Source organism: Pholcus phalangioides, unplaced genomic scaffold (genome assembly GCF_987345545.1).
Source record: "Pholcus phalangioides strain wild (caught in Gottingen) unplaced genomic scaffold, Ppha-v1.0 ptg000024l_1, whole genome shotgun sequence".
NCBI classification, from domain to species: Eukaryota; Metazoa; Arthropoda; class Arachnida; order Araneae; family Pholcidae; genus Pholcus; species Pholcus phalangioides.
In genome coordinates this window covers 2,673,443-2,695,294 of record NW_028301616.1, presented here as the reverse complement: position 1 = coordinate 2,695,294, position 21,852 = coordinate 2,673,443, and the positions used below count along the sequence as shown (strand labels likewise).

Genomic DNA, 21,852 nt, shown 5'->3' with positions numbered 1-21,852 from the left:
GGGACATCTTGTATATCTTTTTCATCTTGCATAGAGTTTTTCTCATTGACGAGCGGCTTAGGTTTTCTGAACATTGTTCAGTGGTGGTCAAAAAGCGAATAGAATGCTTGGTCTCATTTTCAAAAAGGTCTCTTCGCGTTCTCCTAAAGTCATTCTTCCGCTTTTTCGAGGCTTAGTTCGTCCTGGACTGGAGTATGCTGTAAGGTTTTGGAGATCATACCTACAGAGGGACATAGACTTGGTTGAAGGGGTGCAGGGAAGAGCTACGCGTGTCCTTATTGGCACACGGGGCTTGAGTTATGAAGAGAGACTTCATTTTTTGAATATGTTTACATTGGATGAACGCAGGTGTCGAGGAGATATGATCGAAGTGTTCAAAAATTTCAATGGGATGGATAGGATGGACCATGAACTTTTGGTACACCGCCAATCGGCTGCTTTTACTAGGGGACACCAGTATCGATTGGGGAGGGGCAATGCAAGGCTATGGTATCGCAGGGAATTTTTCTGTAATAGGATTGTTAATATATGGAATAGCTTACCCCCGGAGATAGTAAATTGTGACACAATTAACACGTTTAAAAAGAAATACGATAAACATGTTGGGGTAAATCGAGAAGCTATCCATGCTTAGAATAAGACAACCATAAGTATTCTTTATGGGCATTGTATACTATTTTATCATTTGTATATATTGTTTATAATTTTTGTTAATTGCATTTTTAATTGGGTTGCTGTATTTTTGAAATATATGACATCCATATTTTTATGGGCATCTTTTCTCATCCACCTCGTTGGGCATTTTGCCTGTTGTGGCGTTAGAAGGAGTTTTCGGAATTGTTTTTTAAAATTCCTTTTAATTTGTTTTAGTCGCCGGGCTGACTAATGTTGATGAGATAAAGGGCATTAATAAACTGAAAACTAAAAAAGCGTCTGGTTCTGATAAAATTTCTAATCTTGCTCTTAAAAATCTATATACACTGCTGGCCACCGTAAATGCAACACCCTGAAGGAGACATGCAAATAATATGAAATTTACACCATGCATTAGCGGAGGTGAGATATGCAAATGATTAGAATTTCAGCGCAGACGCACATCACGCGCGCCTGTGGCGCCACTTCAAAGCGCTATTTAAGGCTTGGAGATTTCGACGATTTGAAGTACGGCAATTGTGTTTTTCTTGTGGTTTTTTCAAAAAAACGATCAATTATGCCTCGTAGAAAACAGCGATCATCTTTTGATCAAGTATCCGAGTTCGACAGAGGAAGGATAGTGGCCTACCGAGATTGTGGATTATCTTTCAGGGAAATCGGTAGACGTGTTGGACGAAACCAAACAACTGTAATGCGGATATGTGATCGTTGGATGCAGGAGGGTACGACGGACCGACGTGTTCGATCGCATCCACCTCAGTGCACCACTTCACGTGATGACAGGCGTATTGTGCGTATGGCAGTGACGGATCGCTCAGCCACATCACGAACCATAGCACAGCACATTCAGTCTGTACCGCATCATCCAGTGTCTGCGCGTACCATTCGACGCCGTTTACAGCAGAGTGGTCTGTCCGCAAGACGTCCATTGCTTCGTCTACCCTTGACGCAGAACCACAGACGTCTCCGCCGCCAATGGTGCGATGAAAGAAGGATGTGGACGGCACAATGGAATGAAATTGTCTTTACTGACGAGTCACGCTTCTGTCTGCAACACCACGATCGTCGGATTCGAGTCTGGAGACACCGTGGAGAGAGGATGCTGAACAGCTGCGTTATGCACCGCCACACTGGTCCTGCACCGGGTATTATGGTATGGGGCGGTATTGGATATCACTCTCGCACTCCTCTAGTACGCATTGCCGGTACTTTAAAAAGCCAGCGCTACATCTCCGAGGTGTTGGAGCCAGTTGTCCTTCCTTACGTTCAGGGCTTGCCCACAGCCATATTTCAACAGGATAATGCGCGACCACACGTGGCACGCATTGTCCAAAGGTTCTTCGTCAATCGCCAGATTGAATTGCTTCCCTGGCCAGCTCGCTCTCCGGATCTTTCGCCGATAGAAAACATGTGGTCCATGGTTGCTCAACGATTGACCCAGATTACATCCCCAGCTGCCACACCAGATCAACTTTGGCAACGCGTGGAAGCTGCTTGGTCTGCTGTACCCCAAGAACACATCCAAAGTCTCTTTGAATCAATGCCGAGGCGTGTGGCAGCGGTGATCTCCAACAATGGCGGCTACTCTGGCTGCTGATTTTGGCAGGAACCACACTTCACAGAAGTCTATAAATTTAATCATTTGATGCTTGGTCAACATGTTATCCACAAAATAAATATTGCTGCGATATCTCTTGTCTTTCTTGGTGTTGCAATTTGGGTGGCCAGCAGTGTATATCGCCATCTATATTATTTCATCTCTAACTAATATTTTTATTGCATGCTTCTAATCAACTACTTTCCTATGCCTGAAAACTGTCAATCGTTAAACCTATATCCACAAGCCCGGTACTGATTCTCTTTTCTCTCAAAATTTCAGACCTATCAGCTTGCTTAATAACATCTCTAAAATTTGTGAACGCCTCTACTCTTGTTTCGTCTTGAACTCTTCCTGTCCTCACACAACGTTCTTCGGGCCGAGCAGTACGGGTTCAGGATGGGTCATTCGTGCGTGACTCAGCTTCACAGAGTCACTAAATTCGTCACGACCGCCTTTAACTACAAAGAATATGTATGTGCACTATGCCTGGACATCGGCAAAGCATTCGACAAAACGAATCATACCACGCTCATTGCTAAATTAATCGATGTAAAAACCTACCCGATCATTTTATCATTTCTTCAACGTTACCTCTCAAACAGAAAGTTTCAATTAAGGAACGGCAGCTGCCTCTCTTGAGTCAGACTGATAAGAGCTTCGTTTCCACAGGGATCTGTCTTGTGGCCGCTGCTATTCACTCTATATATTGATGATTTTCCTGCTTCCCCCCCCCCCCCAGCGTGGTATGCTGGGACTGTTTGAACAAACCACGTAAAAGGAGCCAAATGCCTCAAAAATCTTCAAGAGTCAGTTAAAGATGTCGAGGAGTGGTGTGAGGAAAATGAGGAAAATGACATCAAGCTAAATCATCAAAAATGTAAATAAATTTTGTTCACTAGAAGATATAAATTCCCAAGGAACTCAATATACACTGGAAACTCTGTGTCAAGGAGAAACGACACTTAAATATCTTGGGTGCAAGTGCATATTGGATAAGTCTCTTTCCTTTGCTCCATAAGTAACCTATGTAAGAAATAAGGCATCACAAACTGTAGGAATGTTTTCACGAATCACGTTTCCTCAAGCAAGACTTTCACTACAGAACAAGATCATCTTGTTTAAGGCCATCATCAGACCCATTTTGATATATGCTCCCCAGTGTGGGCAGCATATGATCAGAAAATATCTGGATGTATCATTAATCCTGGACTTCAAAGAACTCGCAAGCGCGCATTTCGAAAGGCTTAGCTCATCGGAACATCCTCACTTACGTGAGATCGTCGAATATGACCATAGAGTTTCCACAATGCATCCCAGACCCAGGGCCGTCTTAAGTGCATCATCATGGGCCTCCGGGCCAAGTGATTTTTCTGAGACCTTACCTGGCAAATTCTCGAAAATTTCAACCACATTTCATTTTTATGAGGCCCCTTTTCTCTTGTGGCCCCCGGGCTGTGCCGAGGTGGGCCCATGCGTTAATACGGCACAGCCCAGACCTATTGATGGGTTAGATGTCACCTGAACAATGGACTAGCTTTGAACTTAGAAAAAATTATGTTCTATATATTTACCATCTCAGCATTCTGAGGTCATTCAAGTATTACGTCGGGGTGGGGGGGGGGGTTTGGACGTTGCTTACGTCATCAACCACCCTTTTTGAAGATATGAAATATTCTAAGCTGTTGACGAAATTTTGCTGACAAGGGGGGGAGGGGGGTCAGTGTTTTGCTGACTTTTACTGACGGGGGGGGGGGAAGGGGGGGTCAAAAATGGCTAAGAATCTGCTTACGTAATACTTGAATGGCCCCTCTGTTGAAATATGGTAACCCGCATTTATTTGAATATGTAATCGCATTTATTCCCATGTATACTCATGTTAACAGCATATATTCGCATCATTCTCATTTATTCCTTCTCGTAAACTTATAAGATTCAACATTTATTTTGATTTTGTGGGCATTTGTGGATTGTGATCAAAGTTGTATATTACAATTATTATAATTTTGTTATTTTTGGAAATTAAGTTTTTTTTTATATTAATTACGTTAACGGCATGTTATTAGTTAGTCTTGCTTGTATAGTTATGAATGTATACGTAAAGTATTGCAAGGTCTGTGCAATTTAGTAACAACCCAGAAGAAGGTTGACTACTGAGGGGTGTTCACAGACAGAGCAGCCATGAAAAGTGTATAATTATTGTACCATTTAATGAATGAACGATATTTAAAAAAAAATTACTCATGCTCTGTAAACATAAATCTCTGATTAGCATCTCTCAATTATGTCACATAATCCGGGGGGGGGGGGGGGTTGGGTAACATAACATCAGCTACTTTTTTCCTCCTTTAATGACAAATGTTGCTTCAGAATATAGTGAATATTTCTCGTGATGAGTGCTCTGAATTGAAAGATCTGTAAATTACCCACTTGGATTGACATTAAAATTTATTTCTCTAAACATACACTCCCTACACTACTGACACGCAAGCACAAACTTATCTTTTCCTTCATATGCCAATCCCAGGCAATTTGTAGGTCGGAAGACAGCCTGTAAAGGCTAGGAACCAACGAAAAAATGCAATTCTAGTCTGGTCTTTTTTAAATTCCATTTTTATGACCAGAATGACTAGATTAACTCTGTAAGAAAGTGATACGTCATCTGGAGCGAGTCTCCCTCTCTCGAGACTAAAGCCATGATGAATATGACATCCAAGAATTTTGCAGATCCTGCAAGATATTTGCCATCTTCGGCCGAAGCGTCTTAATTTTGTCTTAATGAGATGTGACACTCAACCGCCGTGGCTCCAACTGGAAGTGAAACGGCTTTTGGAGATAATGATCGTAGGGAATTGGTTTTTCCTGTGGCTTTCCTAACTTCTCCCACTCCCTCTCTCGGGACATGAATGAAATATGGTCCTTTTGACGTCTTCAAAATAAATTACCTGACATACATCAGGATGGAAGTAAAAAGAAAAAAAACTGAGCGTTAACGTCTGAAAAATCGGTCACATTTCAGACGCTTGTATCTCGGAAAGAACATGACGCAAACAAAAGATGATGGTGTCTATACAGTCAACGCTCGTTATAACGACCCCCTTCGTTCCGGACGTTATATCGAATCCATAATTATTCTTGGAGGTCATTCAAGTATTACGTAAGCAGATTTTTAGCCATTTTTGACCCCCCCTCCCTTGTCAGCAAAATTTCGTCAGCAGCTTAGCAGAATATTTCATATCTTCAAAAAGGGTGATTGATGACGTAAGCAACCTTCAAACCCCCCCACCCCTGTTTTCAAAAGTCAGCAAATCCGAACCCCCCCCCCCCACGATGCTGGCGTAATACTTGAATGACCCCCTTGCCGCAAATTACTGGCGAACCGTTGATCTCAGAGGTATACTTCCAATTAGGAAAAAGGTATTCAAATACGTGTAGAACTCGGCTACGTCATTCGTGTTGTAAGGGGTTGCATGGTTATTAAAATTAAAAAAATCTGAATTTTTATACGGTCCCACTATCTTCTAATTCTAGGGTCGCCAGACGTCCTTCTTCTTGATGTCATTTCAAGCGTCCCCTTACGTTTAGAACAGATTCGCTCTTTTTTGCCCCTTCTCAGGTTTCCGCAAAAAATTATCTTTGTTTTTCTGAGAAAGAGGAACTTTCCCGCCCCCCCAAAACATACACCCAGTGGCCAAAAAATTAGGAGGATACTGCTACTCACCACTAATATCTTGTGGGACTCCTCTCTGGCTTTGATGACAGCAGATTTCCTTCTTGGCATGGACTCTACAAGTTGCTGAAACCGTTGAGGAAGAATATTAGATCATGCTAACGAAATGGCAGCTTTTAATTCCCCCACATTAGAAGGTGGTGTTTCTAAGTTTTTAACAGACCTTTCAACCTCGTCCCACAAATGCTTAATTGGGTTGAAATCGTGTGACTGAGGGAGCCATTGAAGCAATTGAAACTCTGAATCATGTTTCTCAAACCAATCTTAGATAATTCCAGCCCCGTGGGGAGGATGCATAGTCCTGATGGAAATAGCCACCATCATCATCATCAGGAAACATTATGACCATAAACGGGTGCACGTGATCAGCAACGTGGTGGAGGTAGGCGCTGGCATTCACGGATGGAATATTCACTCCATATTCATTTCCAATATTCACTCCATATTCATTTCCAATATTCACTCCATATTCATTTCCAATATTCACTCCATATTCATTTCCAATATTCACTCCATATTCATTTCCAATATTCACTCCATATTCATTTCCAATATTCACTCCATATTCATTTCCAATATTCACTCCATATTCATTTCCAATATTCAATTCCATATTCACTCCAATGGAAATAAGGGACAAAGAGTATACCAGCAAAATTCTCTCCAGACCGTGATACCGTCGCCACCGGCCTGAACAGTTGTCACGTGGTATGCCGGATCCATGGCTTCGTGCTGTTTGCGCCACATACGGATCCCGCCATCAACGTCATGGAGAAGAAATCTTGAATCGTTAGACAACCTTCTTCCACTCATCAAGTGTCCAATTTCGGCACTCTCTAATCCATAAAAGCCATTTTCTTCGGTTTTGCAGTGAAATCAAAGGGGGCTCCTGTTGGTCACCGGCTACTGAAATCAATTCCTTTTAAGGTCTGTCTTGTAAAGCGAACGGATGCGCTTTGCGATGATCCTGAGATGTATTGGGCTGCGATTTATTGCGTTGTAGCTCTTCTGTGGCTGTACACAATGCGTGTCAGTGACCTGCGGCCTCTTTCAAGTGATTTCCGCTCACTATTCCGCTCGAAGTTTTTTTGGCTTAGCTGCCATTCTTTTCGAAGACTCGAGATATTATTGTACAAGAAAAGTAGGTTAGCGGCTTCAGAGTTGTTGGAACCGCCTCTTCAGGCACCCACAATCATGCCACGTTCAAAGTCACTCAAATCTCTTGTTTTCCCCATGAACAGGTAATTGCAACGTTAACTGGCGCTTCTGACCAGGAGAAAGCTTTTCATCAGCAAATCCGCTTTATTACGTCAGCGCACGGGCGAGTCGAAATTTGAGTGAGGGGTATTCTTAATTTTTTGGCCACTGAGCGTATATCTCTTCAATGATATGACTTGTTTGTGTGAGTGTATGTTTGTCCCCCCCCCTTCCCCACGTTTTCACATCTTTACCAATTACCGTCGAAATTCCCAGAATACAAGAAACCCCAAGAGTTTCCTCAAGCAAGGCGGATGCTATTCTAACCACGGCCCATCTTCCTCTTGGATAACATAAAAAAGACAGTCCGAAAAACAGCTCTGGAAGAAGAAAACTGCAACACCCATTTTGAGAATACTATTGTTTGCTCACCAAAGCTAATGCCCTGTCCTGAAGTGGAGAGGATGGGGAGGTGTTTAGGGTCGAGTTTAACAAGTGGTGTCACCTGTTGTGAAAGTTGGGAAAAGTGACATTAAGGGATGCGTGCGAAGGCGTCCCCCTTTCTCTGTTTTCGAATCTGGTAACCCTGTTCAACTCCCAAATAAAAAGTTTTCCCCTTGTCTTTCCTGAGGCCAATGAAAAAATTCCGTTTTCAAGTGCAATATTTGCCGACGTAGTTCAATTAAAAAAATCCGAGAAATGTTGGGAAAGAACAGCACAAACTTACGGACAGAGCTTCTTTCCCTCATTTATGCTGTTCTTTCGAAACTTTCCTCCAGATTTTAAATTCAAATATCTCTGCGATTACACAACCCCTTTCAACATGAATGACGTATGCTGAGTTCTAAACGTTATTCGAATACCTTTTCTGATTGGAAGTATAATTCTAGGACCAACGGTTTGCCAAGTAAAATTCGGCAACGAGGTATTTATGGTAAGTATGTCTACGGCCGAAACCTGCATTTATTTTATACCCCATGCAGCGAAATTCTCCCCATTCAGAAATTATGTAAAATGGTTCAAATGAAATTTAGAATAAGATAATAAATCAACAAAGTGGAAGTCGAAGTGTAAGAAAATAAACCGGAATGATGAGTAAAGAGGGCCGGGAAGGGCGGGGGGGGGAGAATGGGAGAATCAAAACCAACACAAGATCTGGTCGACTCGCATGAGAGTGCAATGCGCCTTGTTGTGGTTCGCTCCATTTGCAGTGATGACACTAGTTAGTTACTGGGTTTTCAACAGAAGTGAAAATGCTTTATCTCTTTGAACCATCTATGCTCCATACCTTTTCTTCTAAAGTAGTTTTACCTTTTTTAGGTAAAGGTAAAACCCACTCACACACTGACTGATTTTTAACATCTCTTCGTAAGAAAGCCCATGATTAGGGGGTCGAGCTTGAGTTCTGTTGTTTTATTGGGTTTAATGAAATTTACTGGTCGTTATATTGGATAAATATCAAAATGCTGAAATAGGAGTATATTTTGAACCTATTGCATTGTTCGTTATATTGGAACGATCATTATAAAGGATGGTCGTTATAACGGGCGTCGAATGTAGGTGGTAAGTACTAGTTCAAGACCATTTAACACACGGGCCTCTCATTCATCTGAATACGCTTCAAGTTTGAGTACCAGTACCTGGTCTAGTCTGCCACCATGAAAGCTACCATCAGGTCAGCTAAGTTCGATTCCGGAAAAAACATAGACAAAAAGTTCTTTCCGTATCGAACCTGAGGCAATCACCGATAGATAGCACCTTCAATTATAATCAAACTCAATCGGTAGTAAATTGCTGTATGGCAATATGACTGGAATTGGTGTGCGTTAAAGCGGTAGTAGTACCTTAACCTACGAAAAATTATCAAAAAGAAATCACTCAAGTGGCCCGTAACAGGTTTTTAAATCACTTTAGTGGCCTCCAGTCTGCAATGGTCGAGCGCATCCCTAATTTCAAATCAAACACAACTCCGGTCTATGGTCAAAGTGACGATTAAATATTTTTGCATCAGGAAGGGCGGGGGAGGGGAGATCGGTTTGCATTCCCACCCAAATTAGTCACACTTTTTTCTCACCATATTTCATTTAAAAGCTTTATCTCTTCGCACCTAAATTTTTTTTCACAGCTCTCTTCGACCTCCATCACATCCACCCTAAGGGGTGTGTGGTCGTACCGGGTCCCACTCTCACGGTAAATTATTAGAGACTTTCACAAATTCTTAACATATTTTTCTCATTAATTCTGAATTTTCATCTCAATTCTGGAATTTTTTTTCTTCCATTTATTTTTAATTTTCATTAATTCTGGAAATATTTCATTATTGAATTTTGAATTTTCATCAACTCTAGAATGTTTTTATTCCATTTATTCTGAATTTGCGTTAATTCTGGAATTATCTTTTTCATTAATTCTGGAATTATTTTTTTCATTAATTCTGGAATTATTTTTTTCATTAATTCTGGAATTATTTTCTTCATTAATTCTGGAATTATTTTTTTCATTAATTCTGGAATTTTTTTTTCATTAATTCTGGAATTATTTTCTTCATTAATTCTGGAAATATTTCATTATTTAATTCTGAATTTTCATCTGTGTGCACAAGAATTATTTCTCTTCAGTTATGTTTAATTCATCAAGTCTAGAATCTTCATTAGTTTCGGGAAATGTTTTCTCTCATTAACTTAAAATTACATTCAGTGCTAAACTTTCATCAATTTTTGTGCAAATTTACATGTAATTGTGAGTTCAAAAATTTTCCTCATCATGTCTGTATACTCTGGAATAATGGATGCTGATTCCCCTTCCCCACAAAATACATAAAATCGGAGCAAAGGGGGAGGGGTCCTGAACATTTTTGGTCAGAAATTATTGAGATGGCCCCACTATTATCTTCGCACCGGGTCCCGCTTTTGTAAAGGGTGGCCCTGGCTCTTTACCAGTTGCCATGGCTCCCCTTCCACTTGATTTTCATCCGTGGGCCCCCCTAGAATATCCCTGGATCACAAGGGAGTGGGGGCATATGATGTCAGGTTGAGAACCACTGCTCTAGATTCACCCAGTGTCACTACTAAAGAATATTTCAACACAACTCATGCCTGCCAAAGAAAAACTGGTTGGGCACGGTCTTCGAGGAAATATAAATTTCATATACCACCATCAATTTTTTTACTATATTCTGTGAGAGGACTTCTCTTTCGTAAGAACGCATGAATGGGAAATTTCAAGACATTGCGGCGTGTCGCGAGAGTGAGTGAAATTTCAAATGAAATTTTCACTCTGTCAAGGACATGACACAAACCACCTTTTTTTACTGTTGCTATCACCAGACACTGTCGCATTTCCTTTTATTCCGGAGTGATATTCCAACTCCGGGAATCTAAAATGGCGGGATTGCTAAGAGAAGAATTTCAAGACAAAATGGAAAATTCTGAATTCCTTTTATAGCATAAGGAAAAACATCTCTATTTGATTTTTTAAAACACACCTAAGAAGAAATTTCAAAAAAAGTAATTGCTGAAATTCTGCAGGAAAAGATAGAAATATGGTGTTACGGAAATTATGTAAATAGTCATTATTCATTTATTTTAGCATTTTTCGCCTGTTAATAGACATTAATGCTTTTCTTAGTAAATCTCGCCAAATTGACGACAAACTTGAGGAATCTAGCTGCAGCTCCGATGGTTTGGCGATGGCATGATGCCCAGAGAAAGGAGCAGATCTCGCGAGAATACGAGAGAACTTTCCAGAACCTATCTTTTACGTATATAACAGCGCCGCCAAAACGGAACTATGGGTAGTTCGTCGAGTTTTTACAATACGAGATTTCTTGTATGTGAGAGGAAGTCGTTCCCTGTTTAGCTGTCTGTAAATTAAATCTATGTTGACGTTGAAAATGATTCGTGGTTTGCCATCTTGAGTGCTTGTGAGAGACATTACCCGGAACAATAATAACCGTTATTATGGGCCAAAAAATGTACATTAGTGTGCAGCATCAATATAAACAATTTTTGGTTTTGTAACCATACACTTATTTTCATGCTGAAAACCGGTTTAGAACAAAAAAGCTGATTGTATTTGAAGAATTAAAACAGTTTTGCATCTATTGTATAGATGGCAGCAGTGTCCCAGCTAAACGATTGTTTCTCTCTCTTCTCTCATTGAAATTCTACTACAAACATTAAACTTACCGACTGGTAAAAAGTTATGTGTACAGCTTTAAAATAAACATATTTTGGTAACAATATGCTTTTCATTTTGACGCTACACCGAATTCAGACGAACAACCAATTTTACTTCCAGAATTGTGAGAATGGTTTTGTATTTATTTGATAGGTGGCAGCAGGCAGCCTAACGCTTTTCAATCGAGTATAATAATAGAACATATTACTACACTGGAAACTATAAACTTTATTGTTACACTGGAAATACTGCTGCCATCTACAAGAGAAATAAAAAAATATGCACAACTAAATATCCTATTCTCCGTTAGTTTTAACTGCACAGGGTGTCCTGTAAGTGCTAATGCGGCCTTTATCTCATCAACCGCCAGTCACAGAGGTATGATATAAGTTTAAAAAAACATGCTCAAAATTCGTTCAAAAATTACCCTGCATCGTTTTGAGAGTGAGAATAGTGTGTAACGCAGCCGCTATGGTGGTCGAGTGGTCATAGTGACGGACTCGCATCGCGAGGACCCGGGTTCGAATCCCACCGTCGCCATAGTGGTGGTCGGCTGAAGTTGGTTTTCTGTGGTTCCCAACTTCGAGGCGCGAATGCGACCGATCTGAAAAATCCCACGCAACACAGATAAGCACTCAAACTATTAGATACTTACACTTCCGGCACAACTCACAAGGTAGTAAATTGCCCATCGCGATAGATCTGAGTCATGGTACGTGTGTGTGTTATATTTTGTGTGATTCAATCTGGCTAGTGCAGAGTAGTAGCAATTTAGGTTATATTGAGTATCGAACACTCGATTTGAAACAAAGAAAGTGTGTCACGCAATAAAAAATCTAAATTTTTAAACGGTCCCTTTGCACTCTTCCTTCCGATTAGAAAGTTGTTTTGCCCTGTCTTTTCTGAGCCCAACAAAAAGATGTCAAAAGTTTTAACTGCAATGCAATAATAATAATAATAGCTGCAATATTTACTGAGATATTGTAATTCAAAAATCTGAAAAATGTTGGGAAATAACAAAGTAATCGTAAACGCTCCTTTCCTCTCATCCATTCTGTCCTTTACCAACTTTTCTCCAATTTTTAAAATTCAAATATCTCAGCAAATATTGCAGTTAAAAACATGATTTTTTTTGTTAGGTTCAGAAAAGACCGGGCAACAACTTTCTAATTGTGGAAATAAGAGGACAAGGGGACCGTAAAAAATTTAGATTTTTTTTTATTTTGTGACACATTGTATTCTCACTCTCCAAACTAGAACATTTTGAGCATTTTTCAAATTATAACCATACCTCCACGAGAAACGGTTGATGAGATAAAGGCCTCTTCAGCACTTACAGGACACCCTGTATTTATATTCGACACACCCCCAAACAACGTATAAAACAAATAAAATACGCAAAAATGTTTTCGTGCAGCTCTTTTTCAACGTTACAATCCAGTTTCAAATCCCTCGACGTACATCTTAAGTTTCTACAAAGAAGGAGGAAAAAAATACCCGGGATTAACGCGGGAAATGAAAAATCCGGAAAGAAATCTTTCTCTTTAGCTCAATGGATTAAACAGACTTCGCATGAGAAATTGTTAACGGCTAAAAACACGTTTTTTGTTATGAATAAAATATGAATTTTTAAGGGAGGAAGGAAAGACTTTTCAAACGGAGCATCCATTTTATACGTCTTAAAAGCGTCCAAATAAATATTAAAAAAAAATATATGCGATGATAAAACTCTGAAATTTGTGAATGATAATTGCGGTGGTTTTTTTCAGGCGTCAACAGGGTGTTAAAAAATAATTTAATATTTAAGTGGCGATAAATACACCCGAACCCTTAACGAACAGGCTTCCGGCAACAAATTTGGATGGTTCGTATTTGAAATACGGCGATAAATCTAAAAAAAACTGGTTTTCTTGTTCGCATATTAGAAATAGGGGAGGGGAGAGATTAGTGACAGTAGATTTTTTTAGCTCCTCCCACAACTTCTGTATCTCACCTTTCTCTTTTTCTCTCTCTTTACCCCTCTCTCTCTCTCTCTTATAAATATACAGGACGATTACCTGATACCGTTGATTTTGGAGGCATACTTCCAATTAGAAAAGAACTCAGTCATTAATGTTATACGAGGAGTTGTATAGTTATCGATGTACCGATTTTGAATTCACTAAACAGTCGTCGGAGACCGTGGTCCACCTGAGAGGTGAGCAGAGGCCCACTGGGTTACCCTGATGGAATGGTCTGGGGGATCAGATGCTTGGAGGGGCGTTGCCCATGCAGGTGTCTTAGGCTCCTGAGTGTGATGGAGGCCTTTTTAAGCTTCAACCCCAACCCACCCCCTCGGGGGTAGCAGGCAGTAAGTCATCCTTTGACAGGCCTGGGTTGAAGTCGGATGTAGCTGTAACTGTATAGTTATCGAAATAAAAAAAATGAACTTTTTATATGGACACCCTGTCCTCATTCATTGTCCTCAGAAACCCAATTATAAAGTTGTTGTCCTGTCTCTTCTGAAGTCAACAAATACTTCTACATTTCAAAGTGCAGTATTCACTGAGACATTTGAATTCAAACATTGGAGAAAAATTGGGAAAGAACAGCAAAAAAACTAACAGACAACGCTTTTTCCCCCTCATTTATGCTTTTCTTCCAAACTTTCCTCCGATATTTGAAATCAAATTTCTCAGTGAGTATTGCACTTGGAAACATGAAAGTTATTTCGTTGGTCTCAAGGAAAAAGGCAGGGCAGCAACTTTCTAACTGGGGTTTTCAGGACAGGTTGTCCGCATAAATTCTTTTTTTATCTTGATAGCTACAACCCCTTGCAACACGAATGATATATTTATATCTGAGTTCTACACGTTATTTGGATAATTTTTCTAATTCGGTGTATGCCTCCAGGATGAATGGTTCGCAAATGAAATGCGCCAAGCGGAATATGTGGGATGAAAGTCACTAAATACGAGTATAGAAAGAACGTGGAGGGGACAAAACAACTTCAATAAAGCTTTGCGATGATGAGAAAAGAGATTAAAAAACGGAGAGCTGGAATGAATTTCTATTCGCGTTTAAGCGAGATAAATCGTCTCTGATCTTTAGGGGCTTAAAGAAGTATTTTTTGTCTACAATTCCTCGTAGATAGCAAAAAGTTGAGAAGCAAACATATTAATGACACATTTCCAGCACTAATTTGGGTGTACACTATACATTTTTCTGAGAAATTAATTTAATGAGTGGGAAAGATCTCGCGCAATCCTGGATGTGGGAGCCCTGGTCAGGATGCGGTTTATTTTTTCCGTTATTTTTTTTTATGGCTGCGTCGGACATGTGTTCGAAAAAAATACATGCCGGTCGAAATTTCAACATTTTCCGGGCAATAGATTTGTCCAGCCCCGTTTACACGGAAAATGAAAAATCCGGTTTCTTTCACTCTGCAATAGGTAAAAATCGCAAAGGTTTATGGGGAAGGGGTATGCAGCTCAAAAATCCCCATAGAAGAGGGTGTAACTGTTTCCTCCTCTTTCCCGCTACGAGGAAAAAAACTGTAAAGCCAGATCAACAAATGCGACCGCAATATTGCGCATGTAAACGGGCCTATAGTGCCATATAGATACACAACACGATTGCAGATGTCTGTACATGCGCTAATAGAAGTGATATCGCAAACAAGTCCTCAGTTGAAAAATAGCCCTCGTATATAGATCTAATTCCAGCATAAGGAACATCTCTCCACTGAAGATATATAACGGATATATCGATAGAAAGACAATATCGATGGCCATTTTCCTCTCGCGTGGTTGGGTATCGCTGACAGTTATCTCAGCTTAGAGAGAGTGAAAAGTTTTCAGTGCGTGTTGGGCTATTAAAAGCTGACGGAGCGTCATTTATCTCGGTTGATGAACGGCTCGATGGGCGATGGTTCAATGACTCTATCTACGAGAAGTTTAATGAGCTGCATTATCACCATCATCATCATGCAACACATAATCTTCCTCGGCAACAGTAAATGCATCAATCAAGCTTTTGGCAAATTGACAAGGTGCCCAAATGTGTGCATTCCTTTATTTCCTTTGCGTCATACGAATAATAAACCCGTGCCTTGAGGCGAATTGTTTCGTGAATCAAAAGAATGATTTTTTGGGCTGGCCTAAAAAAATAGACGGGAATCTCAATAAAACGCCATCATCTGGCGCACGAATTCTGAAATGGCGCGTACCGTGGCATTCATGCTTCTACGTGTGCCACAAGAGACGTTGGAGTTGTATTAGGCATTTCGCTTCAAAATATAAAAGACAGATGTCACACCAGTTGAGCACGAAACATAAATCGGACAACATAAACACGTTAGGGCTACGCATACACTCAGAACATTCCGACATGCAGCAGTTCGCTATAAAATTCCGCAGAGGAATATCTACAAGGTGCATGTACGGTTAAGTAGTAGCGATCAGTATGTGTTCACTGGTTCCCAACTTCGAGGCGCGATTGCGAGCTGATCTCTTCTTCTGAAAGTTTCAGCACGGAGAGCAACACAGGCCCACAACGATACAAATATTCAGTCACTACACTTCACACATAATAGTTTGAAAATAGAGGGCAGACGGCAGCACTATAACAAGCATATGATCACAACAGATAACTTACACGCAAAATTCTGACATGCGCTCATTCGTTAGAAGTTCCATAGAGGAATGTGGACTAGGTGAATGTGTGGTTTAGTAGAAGTAGGTTCATACAAACAATAGATCTCGCTATCGGGCAGAGTTACCGTGAGGTATCTAAAATTACAGAAAAACCCGGCTCACGACAAATCTCCTTTATGTCAACCCATCCCCGACTTACGACCTTTCAAACTGCGAATGAAAATGTTTTACTGACTTGGATGAATCTGCAGTTCACGTTGGCGATATTTGGTGAAAATTTTTCGAGTTTACTCATACGAGATCTGATAAGAATCTCTTGCACTTTTTAGTTTATCAGCATTAATAAATTTATTGGCGATACATATTTTGTGGAAACAATTATATAAGGGAATTGCAGAATCAATACTTTCAGTAATAGTATGTTATATATAATTCACAAGTTAATTTCTTCTGACCTTATCTAAAAGAATGCCCTCACACACCCCATGCGCGTGTAAACAAAAACCCTGCGCGTATGCATGGTGCTTCAAAAGCGAGAAGAAACTTCTAAAAGGTATAAATAAACATATTTTGATGAAATAAGGACAGACACGCATCATGATGTAACGTCGGGTTTCATTTGGAGAAGACAGTATAATAATTATTTAAATATTATGTTCGCCAAATGGCACTACATCCGCATATACCATTTTCAATCGGGGGTCATTCAAGTATTACGTCCGCATCGAGGGAGTTTCGGATTTGCTGACTTTTGATGACGGGGGGGGGGGGGGGGGTTTGAAGGTTGCTTACTTCCTAAATCCTAAATATGACATAGCTTACGTCATCAACCACCCCTTTTTGAAGATAGGAAATATTATAAGCTGCTGACGGGGGGGGGGGGGGGGGGTCAGTGTTTTGCTGACAAGGGGGAGGGGTCAAAAATGGCTGAAAATATGAAAATCTGCTTACGTAATACTTGAATGGCCCCTCGGGTACAAATTTCAAGGGGTGAAAGATTTTGTTAGATTATCCGAAAATTATGTTGAATTTAGCGCCATCTGGTGAACATGAACACAACAAGTTTTTTAAGTTTCAAAAATAACTCAACGTTATAACATACAGGGGTGGCATGAAATTCGAGTTCATTTGAATGAAAAAAGAACGGGAAGCGATGGAAATGCACCCTTGGTTGTTGCATTGTGCTGGGTAAATTTTCATCAGACGGAATGTCAAAATTAGTTAGCAATTCTTGCAACAGATGGCACTGCAGACTGGGGAAAAAATCAAAATACGATATTTTTAAGTCATTTATTATTTAAGTATTATTTAAGTATTTATTATTTAAGTCATTATTATTTGCACTCAAAAAAGTTCCGAAAAATAAAGTCCTGGAGATTCTCCACACACCTGTGTCGTCCAAGCACACGAGCGGGAATATGAAACCCGTGCAAATGCGTCAGCCAGAATTTATTACATACTGTACCATATTCCCACACTGCACGCCATCTGTCAACAAACCTTCTAACTAATTTTGAGAAGTAAATTTAATTCAGGCCATTCCGACTCAAAGTTTGTGTGTGTGTGTGTGTGCATCGGTTTTTTCATGAATTTTGTTCTATGTGCAACCACACCAGGTCGTTGCAACAAATGGCGGATTTTTCGCACATATCGTATTTCAGTTTTTCAGGCTGCTACGCCGAAGAACGTTGCTACAACTAATTTCGAAATTTCGTCTGAGACTGAAAATTTATTGTTTGCCCCCCCCCCCCCTCAACTGTACCCAACGTGGCAAACAATGCATTTCTATCGCTCTTCCTGTTATGTTATTATTTTCAAGTCAAGAATTTTGCATTCATTCATTCACTAAAATGGAATTAAGATGAAAAACTTTGCATTCATCCGCAAAAATATTTTAAAAGTACTTCTCAGATCAAATGAAAAATTGAACGAAAATTAAATAAAAATTTTCCATTCGTCTACTAAAAAAACCAATTAAATACACAGTTTTTCATTCATTCTCGCTAGAAAAACCAGATAAAAATTTTTGCATTTCACTCGTGAAAACGAACGAACTGACGACACAAATTTTATTTATAGTTTAATTACGAGGTCAAGTGTTAAGTACTGTATTTAGTAGAAACTTCTCTAGAAATCCTCAGAAAAATTACGACCTATTTTCCCGTTCAAAAATGTAAACGATCAATCGCGGAAAAGTGGTAAAGAATAAAATCTTTGCATTTATATTCACAAAAAATTGCAAAAATTTTGCATTTATCGCATCTATTTCGTAAATACGAAAATTACGTATTTCTAGTTATGGGATAGGATAATTTAATAAACCAAGCACGACCAGGCTCTGCTGCATTTGCAATTTTAGCTCAGTGCCCCGGAGGGCGTTGTCGTGCCGGAAAAAACTCCGGCCGGAAAAGCAAAGGGAACAGGAAAAAAAAAAAGAGGAAAAAATTAGAAAAATAAAAACATAAAAAATGGTAAGAAAAAAAAGGAAAAATTTTACACATTTACAACAGTTAAAATGATAACTGCTGTACAGAGTGGCTCCCCTCGAAGAGTACTCGGGGTACTCAGGACATGCGCACAACAGTAGTGCCGTTGAATATACAGGGTGTCCGCTCTTATCGTTGTCCAATGGCTATTTCCTGAACCGTTGATTTTAGAGACAACTTTCAGCTGGAAAAAGAAAAACTGTTTTAAATGATGTCGCTCATCATCTTAATTGCTAGTCTAATTTAAAAAAATATTAATAAACAAATTACAAAATAATTTTACTTATTTGAACGGCATTTAAAATTATGGGCGACTTCTTTCGAGATATTTTTTCTAATTGAAAGTTGTCGCTAAAACCAACGGTTTAGGAAATAGTCATTGGGCAACGATAAGAGTGCACACCCTGTATATGCATATGCGAACGATGGCATAAGACAGCATATATATAAAGCATATGTTTGTACAATATAGAAGTAATAGTTTATCATTAACTGGAACTTACGACGTCGTCCAGATAGGTATGCTCCATGAAAGTAAGCTCCGATTCCTCACCGTTGAGAACCACGGTCACGGTCTTCTCATTGTCTTCATCTACGAGAAAAAATAAAATGTCATAAATACTATATTCGTATAGAACTGTGGCGATTTCGAATACAACCGACATTAAATGAACAGGGTGATATAAAAGCCAGTTAACATTTCAGAGTTCAATAATTTACGGAATAGTGTACGTAGAGAAACAACAACTCACACTCAGCGGGCTGGTAGCGTTAAACACATAGTTAGAAGAATTGATGGCAGATGGCAGCACTACACATAACAAGCATTACATAGAAACAGCTTGCCGTCAGGTTCACAACACGGACATGCACATTACAACATGCACCAATGCGTTAGAAGTTCCATAGAGGAATATGGACGAGGTACGTGTGTGGTTTAAGTAGTGTTAAACCTTGAACCTTGGGGCGAAGAAGAACACCTTCTAGCCTCCTACATGGTCTTGCACAGAATGATGTCGATAACGTAGCGGAAAAAAAATTAAGTTTGGTTAAAATAAAGTACCGGAATGCGCAAAAAACTTAAAAAAAAATAGCATTATCGGAGAAGTCCCGATAACTTTGTCAATTTTTTCCTCTGCTATGATATTGGATCGTCCCGTTCTTTGCAAAAGTGATGACAATACCCGGATGAAAACATTATCCGTGATTTTAATGACCGACGTTGACGGTAATATATATATATATATATATATATATATATATATATATATATATATATATATATATATATATATATATATATATATATATATATATATATATATATATATTAATAAAGCCCCATGTCTTTTCCAACATTTGTGTCAATTTTTGTCTCCTTACGTACATTATTCAGTGAACTATTGAACTTTCAAATGTTAACTGGCTTTTTGGATCACCTAGCGTTTTTATCAATTAATTCACGAAAATAATTTTTGTACATATCAAATCATCACAGTATTTTGTACATATTCATTTAATATTATCAATTATGTATCGATAAACTCGATCACAGTATCGATGGGATTGCTAGCGAATTCGCAGATGACGTGAAGGCGAGGCTTTTTTAATGGGGAAGGGGGATCGGTTCATTTCAGAAATATGAATGGCAGCGCCTTTCCGATACATACTATTACATAAATTATTAGATTTCACGAAAAACCACGCCAAAACTACAGAAAGACTTTAGTCGATCGCGGCGCAAAGCATAAATTATTTTCTATTGCAGTTCAGTGGTTCCCAACCGGGTTGCCGTATGACTCTCTTGCGGTCCTGGTATATTTGCAGGAGGGGGGGGGGTGTCACGAGTTAAAATGAATTTGAAAGAGAAGCCGTATCAGGTAATTAAAAGGGAGCCTCAGAAACCTCTGAAAAAGAATCCATTTATTTGAAAATATAACGGAAAAAGTTTGATTAAAGTCTGCATAAAAATCTGGTGGAAATTCCCCCTTCCCCTCCCTGGGGGTGCAGGGTGGCGAATATCTAGTCCGGGGTTCCGGACATTGCTTCATCTGTAAATAATTTTGCACACTATAAATTTACTCAGATACCAATTTATTAATCAGAAAAGGTCTCACTCCAGGAGGGGGCCATGGTTGAAACAGGAGGTGGGGGGGCAACCTAAAAAATGGTCCAAAAGGGATGCGAAAAAAGGGTTAAGATACACTGATACATATACGGCAGATTATGGTCAAGATAACTTATAATTTCGTATTGGAAACGATAATAATATTTATTACACACACACATAAGATCATATTTATGATTATTCGGTCGTAAACCGGGTAATAAAAGTATCGGATAATTTAGGAAAAAAAGTCGTAAAATGCAATTTTTGTTTACGAGTCTGATCTTATATGATAATTCATGCAGATATCGTACAGTAAAAATAATTAAATAAACGTAAATATTAGGTAACATTCTTGAACACGGTAAATTATTGAAATTAATCGGATAAAATATGAAATCGCACCGTATTTATATACTATTTGTCTGATAAAAAACAGAATAATTATTAGTAGTTTTTTACTAATGATAATTATTCAAATATTCGAATAGGAGAACGCTTTAGGCATTTTGGTATGAATATTTCATTTATGCTCATTTAATCAGTGTGAAGATAAAAATTCGTTAATTAATGGATAGGGAATACGTTCTTTTATTTAAAGAAGTCGTTGAATTTCTAATAAGTTTATGTACATCGTGAATAAAAATCAGAACAATATTTTATTATTATTAAATTTTTCTCCGATTAAAATTAGTTTTTTTTGGTATTTTTATCGGAATAATTTGTATTCATGCATTTTTAAACCATTTAATCACATTTGTAACACATTAATTTTCGTTGTCTAAGTGTTCTGAATAAGTTAGACAGTCGAGAGGCCGATTAGTGCTGGCTTGGCTTTTAAAGGAATTTCATCTTTTTTTTCGCCAAATCGAGCCCTTTTCGTCGTAAATGACGACAACTAAAGTTACGCACGTGACGTCATTTTGATCGGAAAAAACAGGTGAAGAACCCCCGGGTGAAATTTTTTTGGAATTCTTTTTCCAAAAGAAATTAGAGGAGTAGGGTTTTCTGCAATTACGTTAAAAATTCGGGAGACATGAGAACTTTTCGTCTTGCAGATAGAGTCGAAATTTGAAGGTAAAGCTAGGGAAAAAGTTTGGAGCTGGCGTAGAAATTTGGAGTGAGCGATAGAGTGGAAATTCGGAGGTAGGGATAAAGTAGAAATTTGGTGTTAGAGATAGATTAGAAATTTGGGGGGGAGGTAGAAATAGATTAGAAATTTAGAGCAAGAGCCTCTGCGAGTGAAATTTTTTTTCCAGTTGATCAAA

At 39.0% G+C, this 21,852-nt stretch overlaps 1 protein-coding gene across 1 annotated transcript in view; it reads right to left on the bottom strand.

Annotated features, from left to right (window-relative positions):
* The window catches only part of LOC149068576 (uncharacterized), a 133,234-nt gene that overhangs the window by 15,104 nt on the left and 96,278 nt on the right, over positions 1 to 21,852 (bottom strand). The window contains exon 3 of the mRNA XM_089250712.1: positions 18,981 to 19,069. Coding sequence (XP_089106838.1) covers positions 18,981 to 19,069 — 89 coding nt within the window. The remainder of the gene's footprint in view (positions 1 to 18,980; positions 19,070 to 21,852) is intronic.